The sequence below is a fragment of the Chenopodium quinoa genome, unplaced genomic scaffold, assembly GCF_001683475.1.
Source record: "Chenopodium quinoa cultivar QQ74 unplaced genomic scaffold, ASM168347v1, whole genome shotgun sequence".
Taxonomy (NCBI): domain Eukaryota; kingdom Viridiplantae; phylum Streptophyta; class Magnoliopsida; order Caryophyllales; family Amaranthaceae; genus Chenopodium; species Chenopodium quinoa.
In genome coordinates this window covers 4,252,719-4,277,529 of record NW_018743327.1, presented here as the reverse complement: position 1 = coordinate 4,277,529, position 24,811 = coordinate 4,252,719, and the positions used below count along the sequence as shown (strand labels likewise).

General features: G+C 37.7%; 3 protein-coding genes across 3 annotated transcripts; all 3 read right to left on the bottom strand.

The window, feature by feature from the left end:
* Positions 1 to 771, bottom strand: LOC110737318 (protein FAR-RED ELONGATED HYPOCOTYL 3-like). Its single transcript, XM_021917677.1, has one exon. It carries the CDS (start codon positions 769 to 771, stop codon positions 1 to 3), a length of 771 nt encoding a protein of 256 aa, XP_021773369.1.
* Positions 772 to 812: 41 nt separating this feature from the next.
* On the bottom strand, positions 813 to 3,239 carry LOC110737317 (protein FAR1-RELATED SEQUENCE 5-like). Its single transcript, XM_021917676.1, has 4 exons — positions 2,985 to 3,239; positions 2,565 to 2,619; positions 1,435 to 2,426; positions 813 to 1,298 (listed from the first exon to the last, which is right to left on the bottom strand). The coding sequence occupies exons 1-4, from the start codon at positions 3,237 to 3,239 to the stop codon at positions 813 to 815; spliced, it is 1,788 nt and encodes a 595-aa protein (XP_021773368.1).
* Positions 3,240 to 4,089: 850 nt separating this feature from the next.
* LOC110737421 (exocyst complex component EXO70A1-like) lies at positions 4,090 to 23,570 on the bottom strand. Its single transcript, XM_021917786.1, has 12 exons — positions 23,152 to 23,570; positions 22,968 to 23,063; positions 21,465 to 21,670; positions 20,229 to 20,468; positions 11,707 to 11,845; positions 11,415 to 11,627; positions 10,846 to 11,051; positions 8,848 to 9,048; positions 8,651 to 8,750; positions 6,181 to 6,290; positions 5,954 to 6,100; positions 4,090 to 4,412 (listed from the first exon to the last, which is right to left on the bottom strand). The coding sequence occupies exons 1-12, from the start codon at positions 23,332 to 23,334 to the stop codon at positions 4,295 to 4,297; spliced, it is 1,959 nt and encodes a 652-aa protein (XP_021773478.1). The 5' UTR covers positions 23,335 to 23,570; the 3' UTR covers positions 4,090 to 4,294.
* Positions 23,571 to 24,811: the final 1,241 nt, after the last annotated feature.

Below are 24,811 nucleotides of genomic sequence, written 5' to 3'. Positions count from 1 at the left end.
TTAAAAGAGTCGTAAGTTAGGTGTCTTTGATCCAAATTCTGAATTTGGAGGTGGCAGTGCTGGTTTTCTTTTTCTCTTTCTTTTTTCAAGTCCTCCTTTTGCTTTCTTGCTTCTTCCTTTTGTTACAGCCCTTTTAGGATCAAGAATTATTGGTACACATGTGCTTGTACTCGATGCTGAAGAAGCGTCAGTATTGTTTTGAGTGTTGTCTGCCACATCAGGAATATTAGAAGCAGCTTCTGCACTTTCTTTCTGAGCAGCACTAGCAAGTAAGTCTTCCACCATTTTAAGACTGTTTCTGAAGCTTTCTTCCATAAATGCTCTTGTCTCTTCATTTTCTTGACTTTTTAAGATTAGATTGTAGTATTTCCTCATCATTGTTTGCCTCCATGGAATATATTGCTGTTTAGGATCCTGATTCTTCAACCTATCACATGCCTCTGTTTTTGCAAACTTAGTCCATCTTTTTGAAACATACTTGTCTGGTATTCTTGTTACTGAATGCAAATGTAGAATTCTGATGCAATGATAACATAACCATCCAGATGCTTCAAAGTTTTTGCAAGTACACCATACAGTTTGGCTCTCTTGTATATAGTTTACTTGATGTGCAGACCATGGCTTGTCTTCTAGTGTTACTTGATAAAGTAGGCATTCTTCATTACTGCCTAACATCTGAACAGTTGTTTCCATAGAGTATCCAAACTCCTCTTCAAAATTTCTAAAGAGTGATAAAGTGAAAACATGTACATCAAAATTATGTAGCTTCATTTAAATTGCCATCTATTAGGTGTAATTTATGTACTTGTCAGTTAACTTTTTACCTGTGCGGCATGCTTTAGCATTCCAGATAGAGGCAATGAAGTGAATGCTATTGACTTGCTACAGGTAAACTCATCATATTTCTCTGTGCTTCTCCAACGATTAGTTGTCTTCTTAAATATGGTATAAAATTCTGTCAAAGTAGTTGCTTTACTTGCTCTGAATCCTATGGCATGATTAGTGCTTTCACTCCTTTGTGACGATAAGATCCCTGCTGAAAAGAAATCTCTACAAAGGGCAGGACACCATTTGTCTTTCAACTCATACACTCTTTTGTACCAAGAGTGTTCTGTCAACTCATATTTTTGCAACATTGCTTGCCACTTTGCTTCGAATTCTTGTTCTGTCACACACATCTTTAAGCACTGGTTGAATGCAAATTTGAATTCTTTGTCTTTTTTAAGAGCTCCAAATCTGGTTATGGCATTTTGCTCCAAATGCCATATACAAAGTCTATGTCTTGTATTAGGAATCACCTACATTGAAAATAAAGGGGTCACTTTATGCTGTTAAAAGGGTTACTTTATGCACTAAAAAGGGTAACTTTATGAGAAAAAGGAAAACTTTATTGTCATAGCTCAAATCTGTAAGATGTCAATATAAATCTTTTACCTCCAGTATAGCATTTGCCATTGCTTGATCCTGGTCAGTGAATATTGAAGTTGGTTTTCTATCCTCCATAGCTTTGAAGAAGGTTTGTAGTAACCACACAAATGAATCTGTCGTTTCATCCCCAATAAAAGCACAAGCAAACATACAATTATGCCAGTGGTTATTTATGCCAACAAATGGAGCACATATAAGATTATATCTGTTGGTTATGTATGTTGTATCAAAGACAAGAACATCTCCATATATCCTATAGTCTTCTAGCATCATTGAATCTCTCCAAAAGATATTGCAAATTCTTCCTTCTTTGTCAAACTTCACTCTAAAAAAGAAGTTTGGATCCTCTGATTGTTCCTGACTTAAAATGTTCACTAAAGTTTGAGCATCTCCAGCCTCAATTTGTTCCATTCTTAACCTTGAGCAGAAATTTAGGTGATCTACAACACTATGGCCTATATTCTGTTCTCCTCCAGCCTCTGTAGCCATGTAATTGTAAGTGTCCATGGTAGTTAGACCTGAAGATTTCATTGTTTTGATTGTTACAACTTTTTCCTCTGTCATTTTTCTTTCAGAACGATGCAAATAATGCCACTGTGGCTTTGTTAGCTCGTGGTTATGCTGAATAACATGAGCCACCACCTCAAACTGTCCTTCTTTATTCACTTTTGCTCTTATGCATGCCTTGCAATTTGATCTTGTAATGGATACTTGTATTGGCTTTCTTGTTTTTACATTTACATCCTCTTCATCAACCATTTCAACTAACTTTGTTTTCTTCTGACCTGAATGTCTCTTTCCCTCAGCAGAACACGCATAGTTTTTCTCAGTTACTATTTTTGTGTGTTGTTTGAATCTAGTTGTATGTTTTCTTATTGAAAACCCCAGTATAGCAGCATGTTTTTCATACAATTCCAAAATTTCTTCAAAAGTTTCTCTTAACACACCAACAAATGATCCTCTAAGATCTAAACCATAAGCATCAATTGGATTTGTATCTGTTATTTAATACAAACAAATCAGATAATAACCACAGACAGCATAAAAAAAAAGGGTAACATTAGTTTGAAAATAGGGTAACTTTTATGCATGAAAAAAGTAACATTTAGGCATTGAAAGGGTTACTTTTTGCATACAATCTGAATTTTCAGCATACAATCTGAGTGTAACATTTGAGCATAAATAGGGTAACTTTTATGCATGAAAAAGGTAACATTTAGGCATTCAAAGGGTTACTTTTTGCATACAATCTGAATTTTCAACATACAATCAGAGTGTAACATTTGAGCATAAATAGGGTCACTTTTAAGCATGAAAAGGGTAACATTTAGGCATTCAAAGGGTTACTTTTTGCATGCAATCTAAAAAGTTCTGCATTCAATCTGAGGGTAACATTTAGGCATAAGTATGGTCACGTTTATGCATGAAAAGGGTAACAATTATGTATTCAAAGGGTTACTTTTTGCATACAATCTCAAAAATTCATAGAAATTACCTTCAGTTGCATCTGATTTGGTTGTTTGTTCTGAATTTGAATCAATTGATTTATCAGGAACCACTTGATTTTCTGCATTGTGAATTGCGTCTTCTGCATTCTCAATTGCTTCATCTGCATTATCGATTGCTTCATCTGCATTGTCTTGATTGTTGAATATTGGTACGAATTCATCTCCAAAACAATTAGTTTCTTCTTCTTCTATAATCGATCGATTTAAATCGATTTCAAATTCAGTCTCAATTTGCCTCTGTTTTTGTAGCAATTCGTGAATGAGATTGCTGCAATTTGTTGTATCGAAAGTCAAATTCTCCATTGATGATCGAATTCTGCAATTTGTAAGTTTTCTCACTTTCTTTGTCCTTAATTGATGATCGAATTCTTCTATTTGTGCGTTTTCTCACCTTTTTTCTCCTCGATTGATGATCGATTTCTGCAATTTTTGCGTTTTCTAACCTTTTTTCTCCTCGATTGATGATCGTTTTCTGCAATTTTTGCGATTTCTCACTTTCTCTCTCCTCAATGGATGATTGATAGCTGCATTTTCTCACTTTCTCTCTTCGCCATTGTTGTTCTGCGTTTTTTTTATTTTTAGGTATTTGAAATTCTGCGATTTTTTTTTTTAAAAAAAGCACGTGCGAAAACCTGATGTACAGTAAAAATACTGTACACCGGGTACATGCAAATGGGATTGTATTTTAATTTATTTGCAGAATTTAGCTTGAGATATGGCAAATGAAAGCAATAAGATGGCGGGGGAAATGTTAGAGAGATTAGATGGGTGGGTTAGACCGTTAGAGAGAGAAAGGATGGAAGAGAAGAAGAGGTGTGTCAGTGTGTTGTATGTGCTCGTAAGTTTCTTGGCACGTGAAAAGAGAAAAACGTGATTTTTTTATTATTAAATTCCAAACTTCAGTGGGATTGTGTTTTTTCTGCATTTAATTAGCTAAGGGACTGTGTTTATTTCAGGTGGGTTTACGTTGGGTTAAGTCACCGGTTTCCTAAATTGAGTACCTAAAAAGCGAAAAAAAAACAGAGTACCCAAAAGGGTGAAAAATGGAAATAGATAGTCCCTAGTTTTGTACTTAACTCGGTTTTTCTTCAATTTTTGGTAACCTTTAATAAATGAGACTTTTTCCAGAAAAAAAAAATGCAAAGAGAGAGTTAAAAAAAAAAAGTACAACTTATTTCAGATTTTAAACCACTAAATTCACCCTTACTAAGTCAGAAAACATGAGAAAAGATGCACCATTTCAAGTTTTCAACATCTCAACAAGTATATACACATTCAAAGTCATTTGTATGTTCTGCTGTTCCTCTGGCTACTTTACATGGAAGCCGAACTAACACAGAAATTTCTTAACATCATGACTATCTTTTTGGCTCATTTAAAGTCTTACCCTCAAAGAACTCACCCAACATTCTTTCCAAGTCTTCTGGTGTGTATCTGATGTATTTTGAAGGGTTCTTCCCACTCTCAACCAAAGGCCTGAATTGACATGAAACAAGTTTAAGTTCAGACTAATACTCAATTTAAAAAGCATACGTCAATATATCAACATCACCACACGTATATAACCATAGTTGTTTTCACGCCCAAGGAAGAAAAAAAAAAAGCATGGAGTGCAAAAGCCCCAAAAATGTAGTGGAACCTACTATTTGTTTATAGTATAGAGCAACATAGATTACATCCCTTCATCTTTGGATTCAAATAACTGGATTGGAAGTATCATAGTATCACATATCCTGTCACCTATGTTCAGATTGGTTTTTTTGGTTTGAGAATCGTTTATTCACCTCCCCTTCAAACTACTTACTCCTCAACTCCCATCCAGCCCTCACACTCTAATCTGGTCACCTTCCAGTCTCCATCACAAGCTGCCCCTTTGCTAGTAGTTTTCTTAATGAGCTTAAGATTTGTGCGCACCACAGGTTGCATAGATCCCAAACTCCAGACTTTGCCAATGACAAATTCCATGCTGGGCAGTGCAGGGCTGGTGGTGGTTGAGGAAAGTCAAAATCTAACCAATATGATCTGGCAGCAACAAACTATGCAATCAAGTGATCAACCAACCCCAATAATCCAAATGAGAGAGGTCAGAAACAGTTGTAACAGTCATATATTACCTGATGGATTTACAAAACATAAGACTACCTGTGTTATCACAACTTCACAAGTTGCAGAAAGAAAGGAATTATAATCATATACTTCCTCCTTACTTTGAACCAACATCTCAACCCAACATTCTCACAAACATAGCAGCACTCCAAGTATTATTAGAGTTAAGCATCTAGTTAAGAGTACACGCAAATTCCTGCTACAATATCAGAAACAAGAATGGCAATCCCATGAAGAGCTGAATAATTTTCTGTTTGATATGCAGGTAGTAACTAGGAAGTGGCCCTTAGCCAACTATGATTAGGAAAAGGCTTGGGTGCTTGGGGCTAAGCCTGGGGTGGGGACGTGGGCAGAAGCCCTAGACTGAGAATAGTCCAAGCCTGATCCAGTTGATAGGGTCTCCCAAACAGATAAACTATGAACTTCAATTTACAACTAATGAAATATACTTGGTACCGTCTCTTTCACTTCCGTTTTTTTTTTTTTTTTTTGTGATGTATTGGGCCATTGAATAGTCTTCTGGATCATGACTGTAATCAAAGCAGCCTCTTTGCAATTGTATGGCGGAGGCTAAAAGAACCTTCTTTGTATATTGCTTGATAAGGCTTCTAAATTCTGGCTCAGCTTAGCCACCTATATATCCCACCCTAGGCCAAATCATCACTACAAATGGTGGAATATTCCATTGATGGTATCACAAGGTATAATGTTGACTCTGTAGGATACAATATAACCAAATGAAAAGAAGCCTTATCAAACAAACAAAAGCTTCAGTCAACTTGTGTGATAAGTGTTACCAATTACCTACCCACCATGACAATTGCCGGGAATGGCTTGGAGATGAAGCACAACGAAGATCCTCAGGGATAATTTACCAAGACATGGAATGAACAAGACACAAGAGCACGTACCCAAAGCGTTTGACGAAGGATCGATATGCAGGGAGCAAGACTTCAGCAACTGCAAGTCTCAGAGATTCACGCAACTCTGTGTCAGGCACTGTCCACTGAGATTGTCTTTGATGAAGCTCCTCAAATTGCACATTGAATGTTTTTAGCCTGCAATCACAACTCCACTTAGTCAGAACTTGTCAGATGCAAAAAGGCATATTTTGCAAGCAGTAAGATTATAAGCTAACCTGTCCTTGATTAATGCTCTTGATACTCCACTACTATTTCCTCCATCAGATGGAATTCCAGTCCCTCCCCCAGATGAAGTCAAACCCTGTGTGGATAGAGATTGCAGAATCTACAAGCAGAAAATATATTCAGATACAGTGCATGGCTATAAGGGAACATCAAAATTATGAAATTGCCAACCACAAAAGGCAACAGATTTCTTCAGTCAGATGACTGGTGGAACTGTCAGTGCAGTCAAAATACTATACTAACACTACAGGATATTTTTTTTATCAAAAAAAAAAAAAAAAAAAAAAAAAAAAAAAAAAAAAAAAAACAAAACACTACAGGATATTTTGCCTAGTTAGTTTGATTTTAATTTGCAAGGAAAGTCAAATGACAATGTCCACGCCTCCACGGTAATGCTTCTCTACCTTTATGCATGAAAAAAGGAGACATTTTATTGAAAAATAAAATTACTCCACACACAATATCTTACTAATTGCATAAAAAATTATTGACATTGAAGAGAGAGATAGAGAGAAAAATTAAGTTGGACCCATGTGGGTAGGAGAGAAATAGAGAGAAAAGAATGTCAAATATGGAAAGTGTTCAACTAATTAGAAATTTCCAAAATAGGAAAGTGTAGCAACTAAAAAGAAACGGAGGAAGTAGAAAAAAAAAATGAGTTTTTGTTTCTTCGTTAGAATTATTTGATGTACCTCTATGACATGAACTTTATGTGGTTCTCACCATAAGAATAGTTCTCATCATAAGCATGGTTCTAACATGAATCTAGGGATCACTCATGCTCTCGTTAAATTCCCTCTATTTCAAAGCTAACCAAATGTTGAGTACCACTCATCCATCTTTGCTAATATTTCAATAGTTGATTGCAATTTCATGATGCAATATCACATCTACAAGCAAGACTCATGCTAGCTAATACGATTTACCTTCAGCCAAGGACAACTAGGCGTAAATGGAAATCCTCGAACATATCAAAACCTAAATCAACCAAGTTCCAACATCAGGAACTTTACAGGATCAACTGCCACAGGTAATGAAACTCTCACAATCTGTTATTGCAAATTTTGCATGAAAATAGACAAGGCCAGAAAAAAAAAAAAAAAAAAAAACAAGTCAAACTCTCAAGGTAATTTCTAATAACATTTCCAAAATTAAATATTAAGTGAGTTTTTTAAGGGCTGAGCCAGCTGGGTCTTTTCTTTTTTGAATAGATAAAGGTCGGGCTTTTTTTATACTTTCTCAGTTCTTTTTAATTTGCAACCTTGGAAATTCTATAATATTTTCACAAACTCCTATGACCACCTTTAGTGATTCTAACATTAAAATAAACAGTCATGTAGAATTTTGTTAGATTCGTCCTGATTTTTATATTCAAAATATTAACTTCATATAATTTTACTAAAGTATAATTAAAGATATTAATGATACAAAATGTGCATTGGCAAGCGTAACAACCAAAACGTTGCTACTAATTGAGGAGTAATTTTTTTTAAGGATGGGTTACTTTTATAAAGGGTTAGCTGTTTGTTTGCCTTAAACAAATTATAAAGCATCCGAAGTCATACTTGGGAACAAAATTTATAACCCCTAAGACATTGAATTTTAACCCCTAAGTCATACTAGGGAACATTGAATATTTAATTGTATTTTTTAGCCCACTAATGTTTTATGAAATGTATTACTTTCCTTTGCTAACCCCGCCAGTGGGTTTCCCACTGCGAGTCCCAAGCCTGATAAAGGAGAGTTACGGTAGGCCAGTAATAGTGTAAAACTTTGTCACATCGCTTGACATGAGCCACAAAGATTAGACTTGAGAGTAGTACTTAGGATGGGTGACCCCCTGGGAGGTCCTCGTGTTGGTTCATGTTGCCAACCCCACTTGTGGGATTAAGGCGTTCAAGTAGAAGAAGAAGAGGAGGAGGAGAAGAAGAAGAAGATTGTTTTCCTTTGCTAAAGTTTTCTCAAATCTTTATGTTTTTTTTATTTCAATATTTTAACCACTCTTTGAAAACTTTCTTGAATTTTATTCTTGGTTCTCTTTTAAAACATCCTTAATTTTTCTTAATTGCTCTTTCGTTTACTCGCCTTTTTTTTCAACTCTTTCAAATGATCTTTCAAAAAAAAAAAAATATATTCTTTCAAATGATTAGTGTGTTATGTCCTTTTCTTTATATCATACTATACCTTATGACAATTCATGTTAGCCGACCCCAAATCATTTTGGGACTAAGGCTTTGTTGTTGTATCATCAAATCTCCTACAATGATTTAGTTAATTGAATATTCCCTTTTATTTATACATGGTTTCTCTTTTTAAATTCATCATAAAAATGACAAACCATTATCCAGCTAACAAGCCAACAGATAACTGATTTCTTAACTGACGAAAAAACAATGATTGAAAGACACAACAATCACATTCCAAAAGCCTTGACTATAAGATGTCTCAGTGAGAACCTACCTTAGCCCATGCAATTCTCTTATATTGATTCGCATGCTGCTGAACAACTCTTCTATGTCTTTGCACCCAATCATCACCCAATAGATCTTTTGCCTCAGATCTGATATGCAAGACAATTCGATCAATAGAGTTTCCACCATACTCAGCTAATACAAATTTTAAAGGCTTAACTAGATAGATCTTCTGAGATGACATACCTGCGTACAGATCTTACAATGTAGTGAATATTATTCATTAGAAACAAGTGGGTCAAAGCAGGATCTCTGTATTGTTTGGACTTCCCATCAAGATTGGTTTGAAGAGCCTGCATTATCCGCATAGTCACACTGGCAAGCTGAGAATTTGCATCTTCTGCCTTCTCAAACTCCTGGAATAGTTGCTTCAAGGTTGACTGGTAGCTACACAAAACCAAATATACAAAGCTTAGACCAGATTTACAGCAGGTGCATCTCATCTTAACAGGCAACAGAATAGCACAAGTTTTTGTAATGGCCTAAATATAATTAGTTTCCATCTAGCTACTTATATTATCTAAAATTTGATCAGATTTCAAGGAATATTGAACACTCAAAACATCAAAGAGCTGCAGATATGGAAACTTTTAGATTACTCCATTCCATCACAGTAATCTTTAGAGTCTTAGATAGACTGTAGTATATTTGATATATCGACAGTCTAACTACAAACCAGGAGTAGGAAACCAAGATACATATAACAAAAACAGTGTGTTTCCCTATGAACAGATACAAAATCAGGTGTCTGACTTGAAGGTGGAAGGCATAAAATGAAAATCTTGACTGAATGGTTATATACAACAAGAAAAGTCAAACCAGATTTTTAGGCACTCTTTGCAATTATTAACAAAGCTTTGACTAATAACATAACCACCTCTTAGCTTTTGAGCAAAATTGATAACCAAAGTACCATACACATCACATAAGTACTGGTTGTAGTTGCACGTCTTCTTAAATGACTTACAACAACAAGGTTATATGCAAAAATTTAATAGATGGGGACTAAGTAAGAGTAGTGAACAGATTTTACAGTATTTCAAGATCTCAGCATATTTAACAAACAGCATCCTTATATTTTTTGTTCTTTGAATTTTGATTTTCTTCTCTTGCATTTAGTAATTAGGTATGGACTGAGCTTGGTGCTAGATTCCTTCAGAGTTTTTACAGAGACAATGCTCAAGAAGCTAGAAATAAATTTCCCAGTGTGTGTTGACAATAGGTCATCTTGGAATAAAAACTAGGAAGTTTGTCAAAAACCTCCTTATAAATCAATTTTTATTTTTTTTTCTTGTTGTCAAAAACTTCCTAATAATATTTTTCCTATAAGAACATACCTTACACAAAAAAATTTGCGACATCATACCTTATGTCGAAAAATGAGGTTTGACCTGGTTTTCCAACGTTGGCTACACCACGTGCTCACTCAACACCACTCCCTTCCATTTTTCCGCCTTTTCCCCTCCATTTACACTTTCTCTCCTCTATTCTTCCCCCTCTTTTGAATCACTCTCAATTAAGGGCAACAAGCTCCATTCTTTTTGGCGAAATTGTGCAAGGGACTTTAATAATTAAGCCAGGTAAGTGACGAAATTTGTTAAATTAATTATTTAATTCCCCCAAACAAAAAAATCACCGACACCCACGAATTACCCCTCAATTCGTTAAACCCAATTCCTACTCTTTCTCTTCCTTCATCTTTCGAAGCAAAATCTTCAATTCTTGAAGTGAGTCTTACTGAAGCCCAAAAAGCATATTCTCCCTTCATACCTTTAAGTTGGTTAAGGACTCCATTTTGGTCCATTCCTTAAGTCAGTCTCTCCCACAAACACAATATTGTTTTTTCCACCTTATGCTGCTTGTAACAATCTCTTTCTGAATATTTCTTACACAAATTCCATTTACAACTCTTCTATCTACTTGTTCTTAAATCCCACTTTACAGCAATTTATATCATATTTTTTCTTTCACAACTCTCATTTAAGTGTGTGCGTATGTCAAATGTCAGTGTGTGTGTGTGTGTGTGCGTGTGTGTGCGTGTGTTATATATGTTTATGTATGCACTTGAGAGAGAGAGAGAGAGAGAGAGAGATTCAACCTAAAGCATCCAGATAACATTGGCTTCAGAGAAAGATTGCATCAGAAAACAATAGATAATTGCAAAAATATAAAAGATGATCTTACTCGAATAAAAATTTCACATAATTGATCACGTAGCTAGTCAGGGGATGGACAGTTCCATCAGAAACTGCAGTTTTTGTTGCATCCTTCTCAACAGCTTCTTCAAAATCACCAAAAGTTTCTTGCGCAGTCTGTGCAAGGCGCTTTGTCAGACCAAAAGCAGATTCTCTCATTTCTGCGCAAGTTTTACCGCTGAAAAGTAATTCAATCTGCAATACAAGTGAAAGAATAAGCCTTCAGAATTTGGAAAGCAAATCTGTAAAGCCTAATCAATCTACATGTTGCGCAATGATATGAAAGAAGTCCAATGGGCAGTGCTTTATATGTTAATGCAAAAAACTTCAACAAAATGACAGTCTTCATGATAGGAGTGCAAGTTTTTTTTCACCCAAGTGTTACAATTTAGTCGCATTGTATTGACCTTAAAACAATAATACAAGACCTGAGTGCATGTGCAAGTGCAAAACTAAACATTTTGGTATGGGGTTGGAACTCTGTCTGATATACTTATCTCCAAGTATTAACTTTAACACTAATACATCAGCTACAGAATTGTCCCAAGTATTAAATACCTCTGAATGCAATTCTCGCATTATTTCATACATGTCAAGCAGCACAAACAGTTTTTCTGGGGACCTCTTACTCTTGGCTATAGCATCTCCGAAACTAAGTAACAGTTCAACACTACTTGCAGTAACATCAGAAAAACATTGATCCCTCAGAGAATCAATGCCTTCAAACATCTGATCACAAACTTTTCTTTCACCAGCGAAAAGAAGTTTAACCTGTTGGCAAATAAGGAGATGATTACACAGTTATACATCTCACATGCTGAAAACATCAAATCCAGAAATTAATTCTTACAGCAATGCGCATGAAATGGATCCAATTCCCAATCTTAGCCTCCAAAACCTCCCACTGCATTTTCTGAACATCTTCTTTGCTAAGCTTTTCCACACCCAATTTACGCAGGCTTTGCTCTAAGACTGAGGCACGGGTATCCCTGAAAAGAAATTTGTGATCAACTGTTATCAGACTATACTTTATAAAGTTCAGAACAGAGTCAAAAACCTTCACATCATACATGGAACGCAAGGTGTTACTTGCGCTGTCTAAGTCTGCAGGACTCAGGGTAGTTTTTACTTATGTAAGGATGTTGGGAGTTCATGCATATCACAAGTAGTGGATGGGTGACAGGTATGCAATGAACATAATTAAGCAGGTACAGAAATAAGGGACCCCAGAACTTGTCCGAACTCAATAACTATCCTTATTTCACTATGAAATATATTTAGCCAATTTAGGTGTTGTATCTTACAATGAGGAACCCATAGGATCCTGCAACATAAATTTGTCTGTAGGAGTTGGAAGCAATAGAGTGTTTCCTCTGCTATTATTTTATTCATGATATTGCCATTTGACCTGTGCAATGCATGGGCTGTTGAATCATATACTACGTATATATTATAGAGAAAAATGAAAAGGTAGAGAGAGGAATTGAAAGAGTGAACATTAAACTATACTCGAATAAAGATAAAAAAATAAATTAATTAATTAAAAAAAAAAATCATGAATGTGAAAAGAAAAACATCATTATTAGATACATATAAAAGAGTGAAGGATATAACTATGTTTAAAAAATAATTTAAAAAGAGAATGAGAGAGAGAGAGAGAGAGAGAAAAGAAAGATTAAAGGTAGACGATACAAGTGGCATTAATGGTTTTAGTTTTCATAAACTAGGTATAGATATCTTTCTCATAATCATATCGTCAATTAGAATAGTCTTGAGTCTCTTGACAATTGTTGGGGTGGATATCTTTCAAGATATTGCAATTGCCTAGAGCTTTATATGGGAAGTGCTAAAACCTATTGCCCATTGGAACTACATGTGTGATTTTTCCTGTATACATTCATCAGTTCGGATTCATAAGTTCGGGCTAGGTACAATTCCATAATTTTGTGTATATCCTTGCTCTTGAGTTTAGTCTATTTAAAACATTCCAACTTTATTTACTAAAAAATTCTACGGTTCTATGTATTTACTCATGTAAGCTAAACAGATACTTAATGAGCTTGAATGACCAAAAACTTTGAAAACTATGTTTATCAATTTTTCAATTATACCTAATTGATTGTGGGATTCATTGGTATTCACACATATATGCAAGAGATAATCCTAGGCCTGAGGTCCGTTTTACTTATGCTAGGAGAAGAGCCAAGAATAATAGTGCTACTGATGTGTGAAGCTGAGCTGGACAGAGTTAGTTATGCTGGAGGGCAGAAGAGTAATTCAGATTATAGTTTGTTATTTTGATTCCCTGTGTTAGCTGTAATAATTGAGTTTGTTAGGCTGATTTTGATTATAAATATGGTTAAGGGATTGGGGGGAAGTATCTAGAAAATATTGTTGAGTTGTTTGGGAGAGAGCCTTCCTCTCGAAAGAGGGCATTTGTGTTGTATTCTTTTCTGGAATTGCAATACAAAATATCTGGGTAGCTAATATCTTCTTTGATTGCTTGAATCATACTCTGTTTTCATACGAAATTCTAGCAAATTTGGTATCAGAGCAGTAACGTTTCTTGCCGGAGAAGACAATGGCTCGCCTTAATCATGGTCAGCGTTTGGACTTGCTGGAACAGGAAATCGCAGGGCTGCCCTCGCGTGTTGCTCGTGAAATTTCCACAGCCATGGCGGCTTTTGAATCGAAGATTGCTGATCAGATTGCTGTTGGTCAGGAGAAAATCCGATCGGAGGTGCGCGCCACCGTGACCAATGCACCGAATTCTGGGGAACCTCTCAGTTATAACTGGGAAAACCCATTCTCTTCGCAACCTCGTGGAGATCAAGCAGATGGAGGTTTTCAGGCGGGTCAATCTAATTGGAAGTTGAGGAAACTTGACTTACCAATTTTTGATGGTGTAAATCCTGATGGGTGGATTCTCAGAGCTGAACGTTTTTTCCATTTCTACCGCTTGACGGAGGAGGATCAGAAGAGTAATTCAGATTATAGTTTGTTATTTTGATTCCCTGTGTTAGCTGTAATAATTGAGTTTGTTAGGCTGATTTTGATTATAAATATGGTTAAGGGATTGGGGGGAAGTATCTAGAAAATATTGTTGAGTTGTTTGGGAGAGAGCCTTCCTCTCGAAAGAGGGCATTTGTGTTGTATTCTTTTCTGGAATTGCAATACAAAATATCTGGGTAGCTAATATCTTCTTTGATTGCTTGAATCATACTCTGTTTTCATACGAAATTCTAGCAAATTTGGTATCAGAGCAGTAACGTTTCTTGCCGGAGAAGACAATGGCTCGCCTTAATCATGGTCAGCGTTTGGACTTGCTGGAACAGGAAATCGCAGGGCTGCCCTCGCGTGTTGCTCGTGAAATTTCCACAGCCATGGCAGCTTTTGAATCGAAGATTGCTGATCAGATTGCTGTTGGTCAGGAGAAAATCCGATCGGAGGTGCGCGCCACCGTGACCAATGCACCGAATTCTGGGGAACCTCTCAGTTATAACTGGGAAAACCCATTCTCTTCGCAACCTCGTGGAGATCAAGCAGATGGAGGTTTTCAGGCGGGTCAATCTAATTGGAAGTTGAGGAAACTTGACTTACCAATTTTTGATGGTGTAAATCCTGATGGGTGGATTCTCAGAGCTGAACGTTTTTTCCATTTCTACCGCTTGACGGAGGAGGATCAGCTGGAGGCGGCGATCGTCGCTCTGGATGGCGATGCTCTGCTTTGGTACCAATGGGAGCACCGGAGGCACACCGTGACAAGCTGGGACACCTTGAAGAAACTCCTCCGCCGCTTCAGATCCACCGCCACGGGGTCACTTCATGAGCAGTGGCTCACACATCAGCAAACCGGCTCGGTGGCTGAGTATTGTCGCCGTTTCATCGAGTTGCTTGCTCCCATTGATGGAGTTCCAGAAGAGATTGCTAAAGGACAATATATCAATGGACTTAAGGAGGAAATCCGGGTAGAAGTTCGGATCCAAAGCCCACCCACGTTGGATCTAACCATGGATCTCTCCATGCGGATCGAAGAGAAATTAAAATTAAGCCAAAAACCCAGAGCCCAAAACCCGACTTCAAACACGTGGAGAACCCAATTCCCAAACACACGAACCAACCCAAACACATCACCCACCACGAACCAAAATACTAGCCTAAACACGAACCCACATCCCATCGCCACCATCCAACCCTATCCCAACCGCAACCCCACCCCAAGACCCACCGGAGAGATGCGCCGGCTGACTGAGAAGGAGCTACAGCATAAGCAAGAACAAGGGCTTTGTTTCCGCTGCGATGGCAAGTGGGATCTGAACCACCGCTGCCCACGCCGCGGTTTGAGTGTGCTATTGACGGTGGAGGACGACGACCTCGAGGACTCCGGTGAGTTTTCTATGGCCAAAGCTCTTCTTGATGAGTCTATAACACCACCTCTTCTCTCAGAACCACCGCCGAGTTCTGAAATGCGTGTCACCTTGAGTTCGGTGATGGGGTTAACCAGCCCGAAAACCATGAGGTTGGCCGGAACTGTTAATGGTTGCTCCGTGGTGGTGATGATTGACCCCGGAGCAACGCATAATTTCATATCCTCTACCGCCGCGACGCACTTGCAGATTAAACCGATTTACGCTAAGAATTTTGGGGTAACCTTGGGAACAGGGGAGGCTATTCAGGGGGAAGGAGAGTGTAAAGGTGTTGTGCTGGACCTCCCTCCAGGGGGTGACAATAGTGGAGGATTTTCTCGTGTTGCCTCTGGGGAATTCCGACATTATTTTGGGAATTCAGTGGTTGGAAAAACTAGGAAACACCACCACTAATTGGAAAACTCAGACTCTTAAGTTCCAATTGGGTGGTAATACAGTGACCTTGAAGGGGGAACCTCAGCTTGGGAGAACGGGGATTTCACTAAAGGCCATGCTCAAGAATTTACAGAAAGAAGGGCAGGGGTTTTTACTTGAGTTCAATCGAATGGAACGAGTGGAGAATGATACTGAACCTTCACTACCAGCAGTGTGGTGAAGGAGTTCCAGCAAGTGTTCAATATGCCACAAGGTTTACCCCCGCAACGAAAAATTGAACATGCTATTGTTCTCCGCAGTGGTGCTGCATCAGCGTTAGACCCTATAGATACCCTAAAGATGAAATTGAAAAATTGGTGTATGATATGCTGAGTGCTGGAATTATTCAATCTTCAACAAGTGCTTATTCGAGTCCTGTGCTTTTGGTAAAAAAAAAGGACGGTTCCTGGAGGTTCTGTGTTGATTACAGAGCTCTGAATAAGGAGACAATACCAGATAAATTTCCAATTCCCGTAATCGATGAATTACTGGATGAATTGGGTAGAGCGGCCATTTTTACAAAACTTGACCTGAAATCTGGTTATCACGTTATCACCAGATACGAGTTAAGGCAGAAGACGTGCATAAGACTGCTTTCCGCACACATGATGGCCATTACGAGTTTTTGGTTATGCCCTTTGGGCTAACCAACGCTCCAGCTACGTTCCAGTCACTTATGAACGAAATATTCAGGCCGTTCCTTCGCAAATTTGTCCTCGTTTTCTTCGATGACATCTTAGTGTACAGCCCTTGTGAAGAATCCCACTTGGACCATCTTAGACAAGTGCTGGAAACCTTGGCCACACATCAACTATATGCTAATTACAAGAAGTGTGAGATTGGCAAAACACGGGTGGCATATCTTGGGCATGTGATTTCGGCAGCAGGGGTTGAGGTGGATGCCACCAAAATTCAAGCTATGGTGGATTGGCCTCCTCCCTCGAATCTGAGAGAGCTTAGGGGTTTTCTTGGTCTCACGGGCTATTATCGGAAATTTATCCAAGGTTATGCCCTTATAGCTCGGCCTCTCACTGACCAACTTTGCAAGGATAGTTTCGGGTGGACAGAAGAAGCTACTATAGCCTTCAACTCTCTCAAGGAAGCTATGGTCAACGCACCTATCCTTGCTGCCCCGGACTTTTCGCTCCCTTTTGTGTTAGAAACTGATGCATCAGGACACGGTTTGGGTGCAGTGCTCCTTCAGGCTAACCATCCGATAGCTTATTTCAGCAAGATTATAGGTGTACGTAGCAGGAACAAGCCCATATATGAAAAGGAGTTGATGGCGATTGTCCTTGCCATTGAAAAGTGGAGGCATTACTTGCTTGGTCGCCACTTTGTGGTGAGGACTGACCAAAGGAGCCTCAAATTTCTTCTGGAACAACGAGAAGTGGGTCAGGCATATCAGAAATGGGTTAGCAAACTCTTGGGTTACTCATTTGAAATTCACTATAAGCCAGGCCCTACAAATAAGGTGGCAAATGCTTTGTCTCGTCAATTTTTACCAGAGGTGGAGTGCTTGACTTTGGTGACTTCGTGTGGCCTTCGATGGGATTATGTGCAAGCGTTTATTCAGAAAGATGTGGTCCTACAGAGATTAATCTCTCAAATTCAGGCTGGAGAGTCGGTTCCCAAATGGTTTTCTTTGGATAACGGGGTCTTGAAATATAAAGGCAGGTTGGTGATCCCTAAGCATTGTGAACTTACCAGCAAATTGCTTCGAGAATACCATGATTCAGTAGTTGGGGGACACGCGGGTGACTTAAAGACTTACCAGAGACTTGCTGGGGAGTGGTTTTGGTTTGGTATGAGGAAGGATGTCCGAGTTTATGTGCAACATTGTCATGTGTGTCAGCAGAACAAAACCTCAACGCTCACTCCCTTGGGCCTCCTTCAACCTTTGCCTATCCCGGAGAGAGTGTGGGAGGATATATCCTTGGATTTCGTTGAAGGTCTTCCCAAGTCGCGGGGGTGGGACACCATACTAGTCGTGGTGGATAGGTTGACTAAGTACGGGCACTTTATTCCACTCAAGCATCCTTTCACTGCTCAGAGCGTGGCTGAAACCTTTGTCAAGGAGGTGGTCAGACTTCATGGCATTCCTAGCTCTATTGTCTCGGACAGGGATAAAGTTTTCTTGAGTATTTTTTGGAAGGAAATCTTTCGATTGCAAGGCACTCAGCTCTTGCGCAGCACGGCTTATCACCCGCAGACAGACGGGCAAACTGAAGTGGTTAATAAGGGAGTGGAAGCCTATCTGAGGTGCTTTGTCAATGGCAAGCCCCACAGTTGGGCAAAGTGGCTTCCGTGGGCAGAATATTGGTACAACACGTCCTCTCACACCGCCACCAATTGCTCTCCTTTCAAGGCACTCTATGGACGTGATCCCCCTCACTTGGTTAGGTTCTCTGCTGGGAGTACCTCTGTTTCTTCTGTTGAAGAGCAGCTGCAAGAGAGAGATGCCATGCTTGATGATCTCAAGTACCACCTGGTACAAGCTCAGGTTTATATGAGGTTTCATGAGAATAAGGGCAGAAGAGAGGGCTCTTTTCTTGTTGGGGACTTGGTCTATTTAAAGCTTCAGCCTTATAGACAGAAGTCCTTGGTGCGCAGGTCGAATGACAAGCTATCTCCCAGGTTTTATGGACCATTTCCTGTGGTTCAGCGTATTGGGAGTGTGTCTTACAAGTTACAGCTGCCTCCTCATGCCAAGATACATCCTGTCTTTCACATTTCTCAGTTAAAGAGGGCCCTTGGACCACATCACACTCCATCCCAGCTTCCTGCTCACTTGTCAGCTGACATGATCTTGGAGGTAGAACCTGAGGCTGTGCTCGGGGTGAGAAATTCTCAGACTGCCATGGAAGTGCTTATACAATGGAAGGGCCTGCAAGAATTCGAAGCTACTTGGGAATTCTTTGATGAAGTTAATTTAAGGTTCCCTTCCTTCCACCTTGAGGACAAGGTGAATCTTTGGGTGGGAGGTATTGCAAGAGATAATCCTAGGCCTGAGGTCCGTTTTACTTATGCTAGGAGAAGAGCCAAGAATAATAGTGCTACTGATGTGTGAAGCTGAGCTGGACAGAGTTAGTTATGCTGGAGGGCAGAAGAGTAATTCAGATTATAGTTTGTTATTTTGATTCCCTGTGTAGCTGTAATAATTGAGTTTGTTAGGCTGATTTTGATTATAAATATGGTTAAGAGATTGGGGGGAAGTATCTAGAAAATATTGTTGAGTTGTTTGGGAGAGAGCCTTCCTCTCGAAAGAGGGCATTTGTGTTGTATTCTTTTCTGGAATTGCAATACAAAATATCTGGGTAGCTAATATCTTCTTTGATTGCTTGAATCATACTCTGTTTTCATACGAAATTCTAGCAATATACTAGATTGTATTTGCTAGATTGTAAGCCAAAATCTAGCAAAATTTTCATTGTATGGAAACTACATAGACAATTATGTCTTGACAACAGTGGGAATTTGAAAGGCATATGGTAGAGATGACTTGGAGTATGGGAAAGCAACCCAAAAGTTTGTTCTCACCTAGATTACAAATCCTATCATAACCTCTTTTTCTTTCAAACTTTAAGCTATTGCCAAGTGTCAAAGCCTCATCTATGAGCTGATGATCAACATTTGGGAAAAAGAGCCAGGGGAAAGCAGTTGGCAGCTTAGCACATCTAATAGGCTGCTGAACAACCTAGAAAAATAGACCCTCAATGTTGTCCAAATTACCCAATCCAAATTACCCAAAATTGTATCCAAAACCTAACCAACCTAATTCTTGAATATGAAAATTTTGAATTGAACTTTTGTCATGAACTAACAATAGATCCAAGTATGACATAAAGAGAACTGAAAATGAAGGAACGATATCACCAGGATATGACCTAAATAAAACTCAATCCGAAAATTTCCATTTGCAGCCTCTAAAACCTGTTATATCTTTGAAGCAAAATCTGAACTTTCCTGCATAATCTATATTAACCATGCTTATAAAGAGCCCATTAGGCTTTAAAAGTGGGAATGGCATTGAGAAGACAGATAAGACTAGATGAAAAACATTAGATGAATATAGAAACAAAGCCATATGACAGCAGTTATAGCACTATCCTATAGGCCCTTGTGCGTCTGGATAAATTAATTAGTTATACAAAAACAAAAAGGATAATCTTACGAGAGACATTCATAACATCCTAAAAACGCTCCAGCATAATATACAAAAATCTAGTGTTGAATCTTATATATAACCCTTAAAGTCTTGAACAGGATTTAAGATACTACCTGCTGTTATTACATGACATCCCAATCCCTCCCCTCCTCTTCCCCAGGCCCTCCAAAAGAACAAGTAAATTAAATTTCAGCATTGCAAGGATGGATAACTAGCATTACATATAAAAAGCATGCAATCTAGGCTACTGAAAGACAAGAATTAAAATTATTCTAGCCAAACTTAATAACCAGATGACCAATCACTCATTTAAGACATGACATATAAAAATTTATTGTGCATTAGCATAAATAGAAACACCACCTGTAAATTTTGAGTACTTGCTGATGATGCCCTGCCTGAACCATTTGTTGAGCTAAGTTATGCAGCAAAGGAAGTATTCGCGGAGGAATAAGAGCAGGTGGTGTGTAGACAGCATTCTCTGAAGTTTTAGAATCACCATGATTTTTGGTACTGGGATCAGCCTGATCTCCATGAGAGCCAGAGGAAGGTCGCATCGAATTAGGGAGGCATTCAAAAAGGCGATCTGGTTCAACAGGCTTACTGATATCCTCGCATCACACAGAAAAAGATCAATAAAATATGAGGAGATATCAACACTGTAATGGACACAGCTTATTACAAATGAAAGTAAATATCAAACACATCAAATTTGTATATAGAACATGCGAAAACAAGATTTGTTGATTATATGTAAAGAAGAATACAAGTCAACACTTTCAGGTCTAGAAGGCAGTCAAAAATGAGAATTCAGCTTACAAAAAGATGAAGTGGGAAAGGGTTGGGGGGAAGAACTGCAATGATTTTATGGCTTTATGCGATATGAGCTTGGCTAATACGTTTTACTCCAGTCATTCCTGCTTCCTTAACCTTACCACAGACATGCCAGGTATATTACAAAAGTACCATACGCCTTAGTATTGTAGCTGTTGCTCAATGCAATGCAAATGTCCATAAAAACCCAAACTCTAAGATGCAATTGTCCTCCAGATTCGAATACCCCCTTCACCATTTGTCAGAAGGTTGAAATTTTCCAAACGTAAATAAAACCTTTTACTTGATTTGTAAATTTTATATTCATATAATTTACAATCCTCTTTTTTCTGATAAAACCAGACCTTGAGAATACGACATAGTTTCTAGTCAAAATAAGCTAGACGGTTTCAATATGCTCTTGATCTTGTTTAGAAATTTCCAGCCTCTTCTTCACCATACATATCTTAACAGTACATTGTACCTCTAGATCACTGTAACTTTTCCCTTTTTTCCCTTAATAGGTTCTATCTGTTCAGCGCAGGAAAATCAGGGCAAATAAACTAAACTCTCAAGCATTGACACATGTTCTCCTACACAATTATGAAAGGAGACGTAGATTTAATTCAAATCACTGAAGTGTAAATGTTTTATGCTATCAGAGTTCAAGATGAAGGCACAGTAATTAGATTTTTTAATTTTAAAAATAAAGGCTTTACACCAAAACAAACACAATGAAGGAGCAAACTTATTTTTTTTTTTTAACTTAATTGTAAATTCACGCACCTGTACAATGATAGCAGTTGTTTGAACTCCTCCTCCAGCTTAAGAACTGCCTTACCCAGTAAACTGTTTACATGGTTGGCCACCCCCTCATTATTCCTAAAGCCTTTGCAATTACCAAAAAATCGAATGATGCCTCTTAGTTGATCAATTGCTTCCAAATAACTTTCCAAGTCTTCATGTGGCCCCTTTAGTACTTTGGCTTCAGCCTACAAGTCAAACCCATGGCTCATAAAGCTACTCTATTGTCATTAAAGAAGAGAAAAGACAGAAACATGGAAGGGAGTTAAAAGCATGTCAGGTATATTAACCTAGAGATGTAACACATGCACATAGCCAACACCTAACAGCTCTTTCTATGCTCTTTTTTTTTTTTTTTTTTTGATTTTTTTATTTTGTGTGTTGATAAGAGTAGGCTGGAGGGATGGATAAAGCTTATTGCAGCTTCAAATAGTACAGGAAAAGCAGCAAATTAGCACTATGATGTATGTCATCACTGCGTGATCACGAATTTATGACGAGCCTCTACACCAAGTAAATAACCCTTGAAACAATCAATTTAAATCCAAAATTCTACTCAAAAAATCAAATTAATACCAAGATAATGAAGAAATAACATATAAAAAAGGTAATTCTCGTTTTGAATACGTTAAATATATCAAATTTTGCAAACAACCCTATCACTTAATGGAATACGTCTAAGTAGTGGCAAAAACTTAAATTTCTGGTACTTAGTTATTTATATTACAAAAAATAATAAGATGGTTTTCATTGGCCAATTAGAATGTGACCCTTCACTAACAACAGATTGATCACGTGGTTATGGTCCTAAGCAAACTGACACATAAAAGCAACCATGAGTGGATCCAAGCAATTTTTAAATGTGGGTAGTGAGCACAATATACCCCAGTTCTAGTATTCTAGTGCTACATTCTTTCGAAAAAAAAAAAAGTATTCTAGTGCTACAGTAATCAAACCAAAAATTATGTGTTCATTAGGCCCTTTTTGTACTAATTAACAGAAACTATTGCCCTAATGTAATACTCCCTCTGTTTTTCATTTAATTGCCCCAAGAGCACATATGTCAAATCTAAACTTCAACTAATAATATCTTTAATTATCGGTAAGTATAAATTATAAAAACTTGATATTCGAAAACTACACATTGAGACGATTCCAAAACAAACTAGCATCGTGAAATATACTCCTATGCAACTTTGAAAGTTAATGAAGATCATATGAATTAATTTTCAAAATAATTGGTAGCAAACAATGAGAGTCCAGAATTCGGCCTCAATTGTCAAGGCAACATCAACCATTACCTTCATAAATGTCAATATATCTAAATTCATATCACAACTAAATATTTATATCACTAATTCACTATAGTCATCCAATAACCTATATATATCAGATCAAACTGTACTAAATTCACACCAAAAAATGCAATAAAAAAATCAATTGAAAAAAGGAGGCAAAATTAAACAAAATGATCAAAAAACTGACCTCACGACTAAGGTCAAATTGAGCCAAGATCACTTCAGCAGACTTCAAAGTCCGGTCAATATTTTCAGTAGCTCTTCGAATTGATTGTGTCCGAATCTGAAAAACTCAATCAAATTACAAGATCAACCATAAAAATCAAAACCCCTTTTCACAAAATTCAAAGTACTTAGAAAAAGAGGTGAACCTGGGTAGGACGCATGGCGGTTTCGAGGGCGGAAAGACGGTGATCGAAAGAACCCAAAATTGAAACAATATTATCAGTGATTGTTTGACTCTTTTGAAGTGATTCCCGCATTAAAGCTGCTTTAGAGCTTAAAGTATCCATTGATACTGCTCCTCCTGCAACTGGGTGCATTGGCAACCCCATTTTTACAGCTTTTATTTGCAGTTAGAATTGGACGAGAAAGAATGAAAGAGAATTCTGGGTATTTCTGGGGATTTGATTTGATTTCAGAGGGAATTGAAATGAATTGAATTGGATTGAATTTGAGTTTTTGAGTGGTGTTGTTGGTTGACGCTTTTTGAAGAAGAAACTACTACAGCTACTTCCTGTTTGTTTGTTGTATTGCTTAGACAGGGTGTTTTCGAGGTGCTCGTTTATTTTTCTTCCATACGACTTTTGTTTACTTCTAATTTTCGTACTAGGGATGGCAGTGGGGTCGGGTTAAATGGGAGACCCTCCCCATCCTGCCCAAGTGGGGCGGGGATGGAGGGAGTTTGGCGGGTGATGGGGCGAGGATGGTATAAAATGTGTACCCGCCATGGGTGATGGGGCGGGTATGGATTTTAGAGTAGACCCGCCCCATATTCGCCCCGCCCCGTACCCGCCTTATACCCGCACTACATTTCTTTTAGAAGAGTTGAGCATTTATGAAACTTGATACCTCTAAGACCCAATAAGCTTGAATAGTGAAAGTCTCAATTTTCTTAACCTAATTTGATATAATCGTCATTAGTGTGATATAATAGAGCATCATGGCAAAGGGTTTGGGGTGAGTATGAATATCCAAGTGTGTGATGAGGCGGGGATAAATCCTATCTTGTACCCGGTGGGGCGGGTATGGATGTAGATAGTGTACCCGCCATGGGTGGTGGGGCGAGGATGGGTATAAGATTTTTAAGCGGGTATGTGTATAGAGGTACATCATCCGCATCCGACCTGCCCCATTGTCATCCCTATTTCACACAAGACTCGGCTTGATTTTTTTGAAAATAATTTATTTAAGAAAATGATTTTAAATTAGATCATCTTCACTTTCTCTTATTTTTCTGAAATGAAATTATTATTAGTGAATTGAAATTATTTTCGCTAAACTGAAATAGTTATTTTCGCAAAACTGAAATAATTATTTTCGCTAAACTGAAATAATTTTTGCAGAATTAAAATTAATTTTACTATAATTCATTGTTATATTTTTTCTTTAAAGTTACTGATTTTTACTAATTATTTTACTTAACAAAACTTATTTTTACTAAATTGAAATTATTTTTGCTAGATTGAATTATTTTTACAGAATATTTTTTTAAGGTGAAGTACATAGGTCCTTATACTCTTTTCATTTCTAAATGATCGGTCTGTATGTCAACTTTCACGAAAAGTAAAAGATTGGAGAAAACATAACATTTAAAGAAAAATTGATTTTAATAATCTCACCTTTGCTCAGTTCGCGAATAATAATCCCATTTATCGATTATCATTTAATAATCCCACCTTTGGGGGGTTCTTCTTTTAATTGTCCTTGGCCTGTTAGTAATTGGTATAGTGTGGCCACGTGTCAATTTATAATTCATCCAATTTTTATTTTTATTTTAAAAAAAAATTCAAGAAAAATATTTTCTTTCCT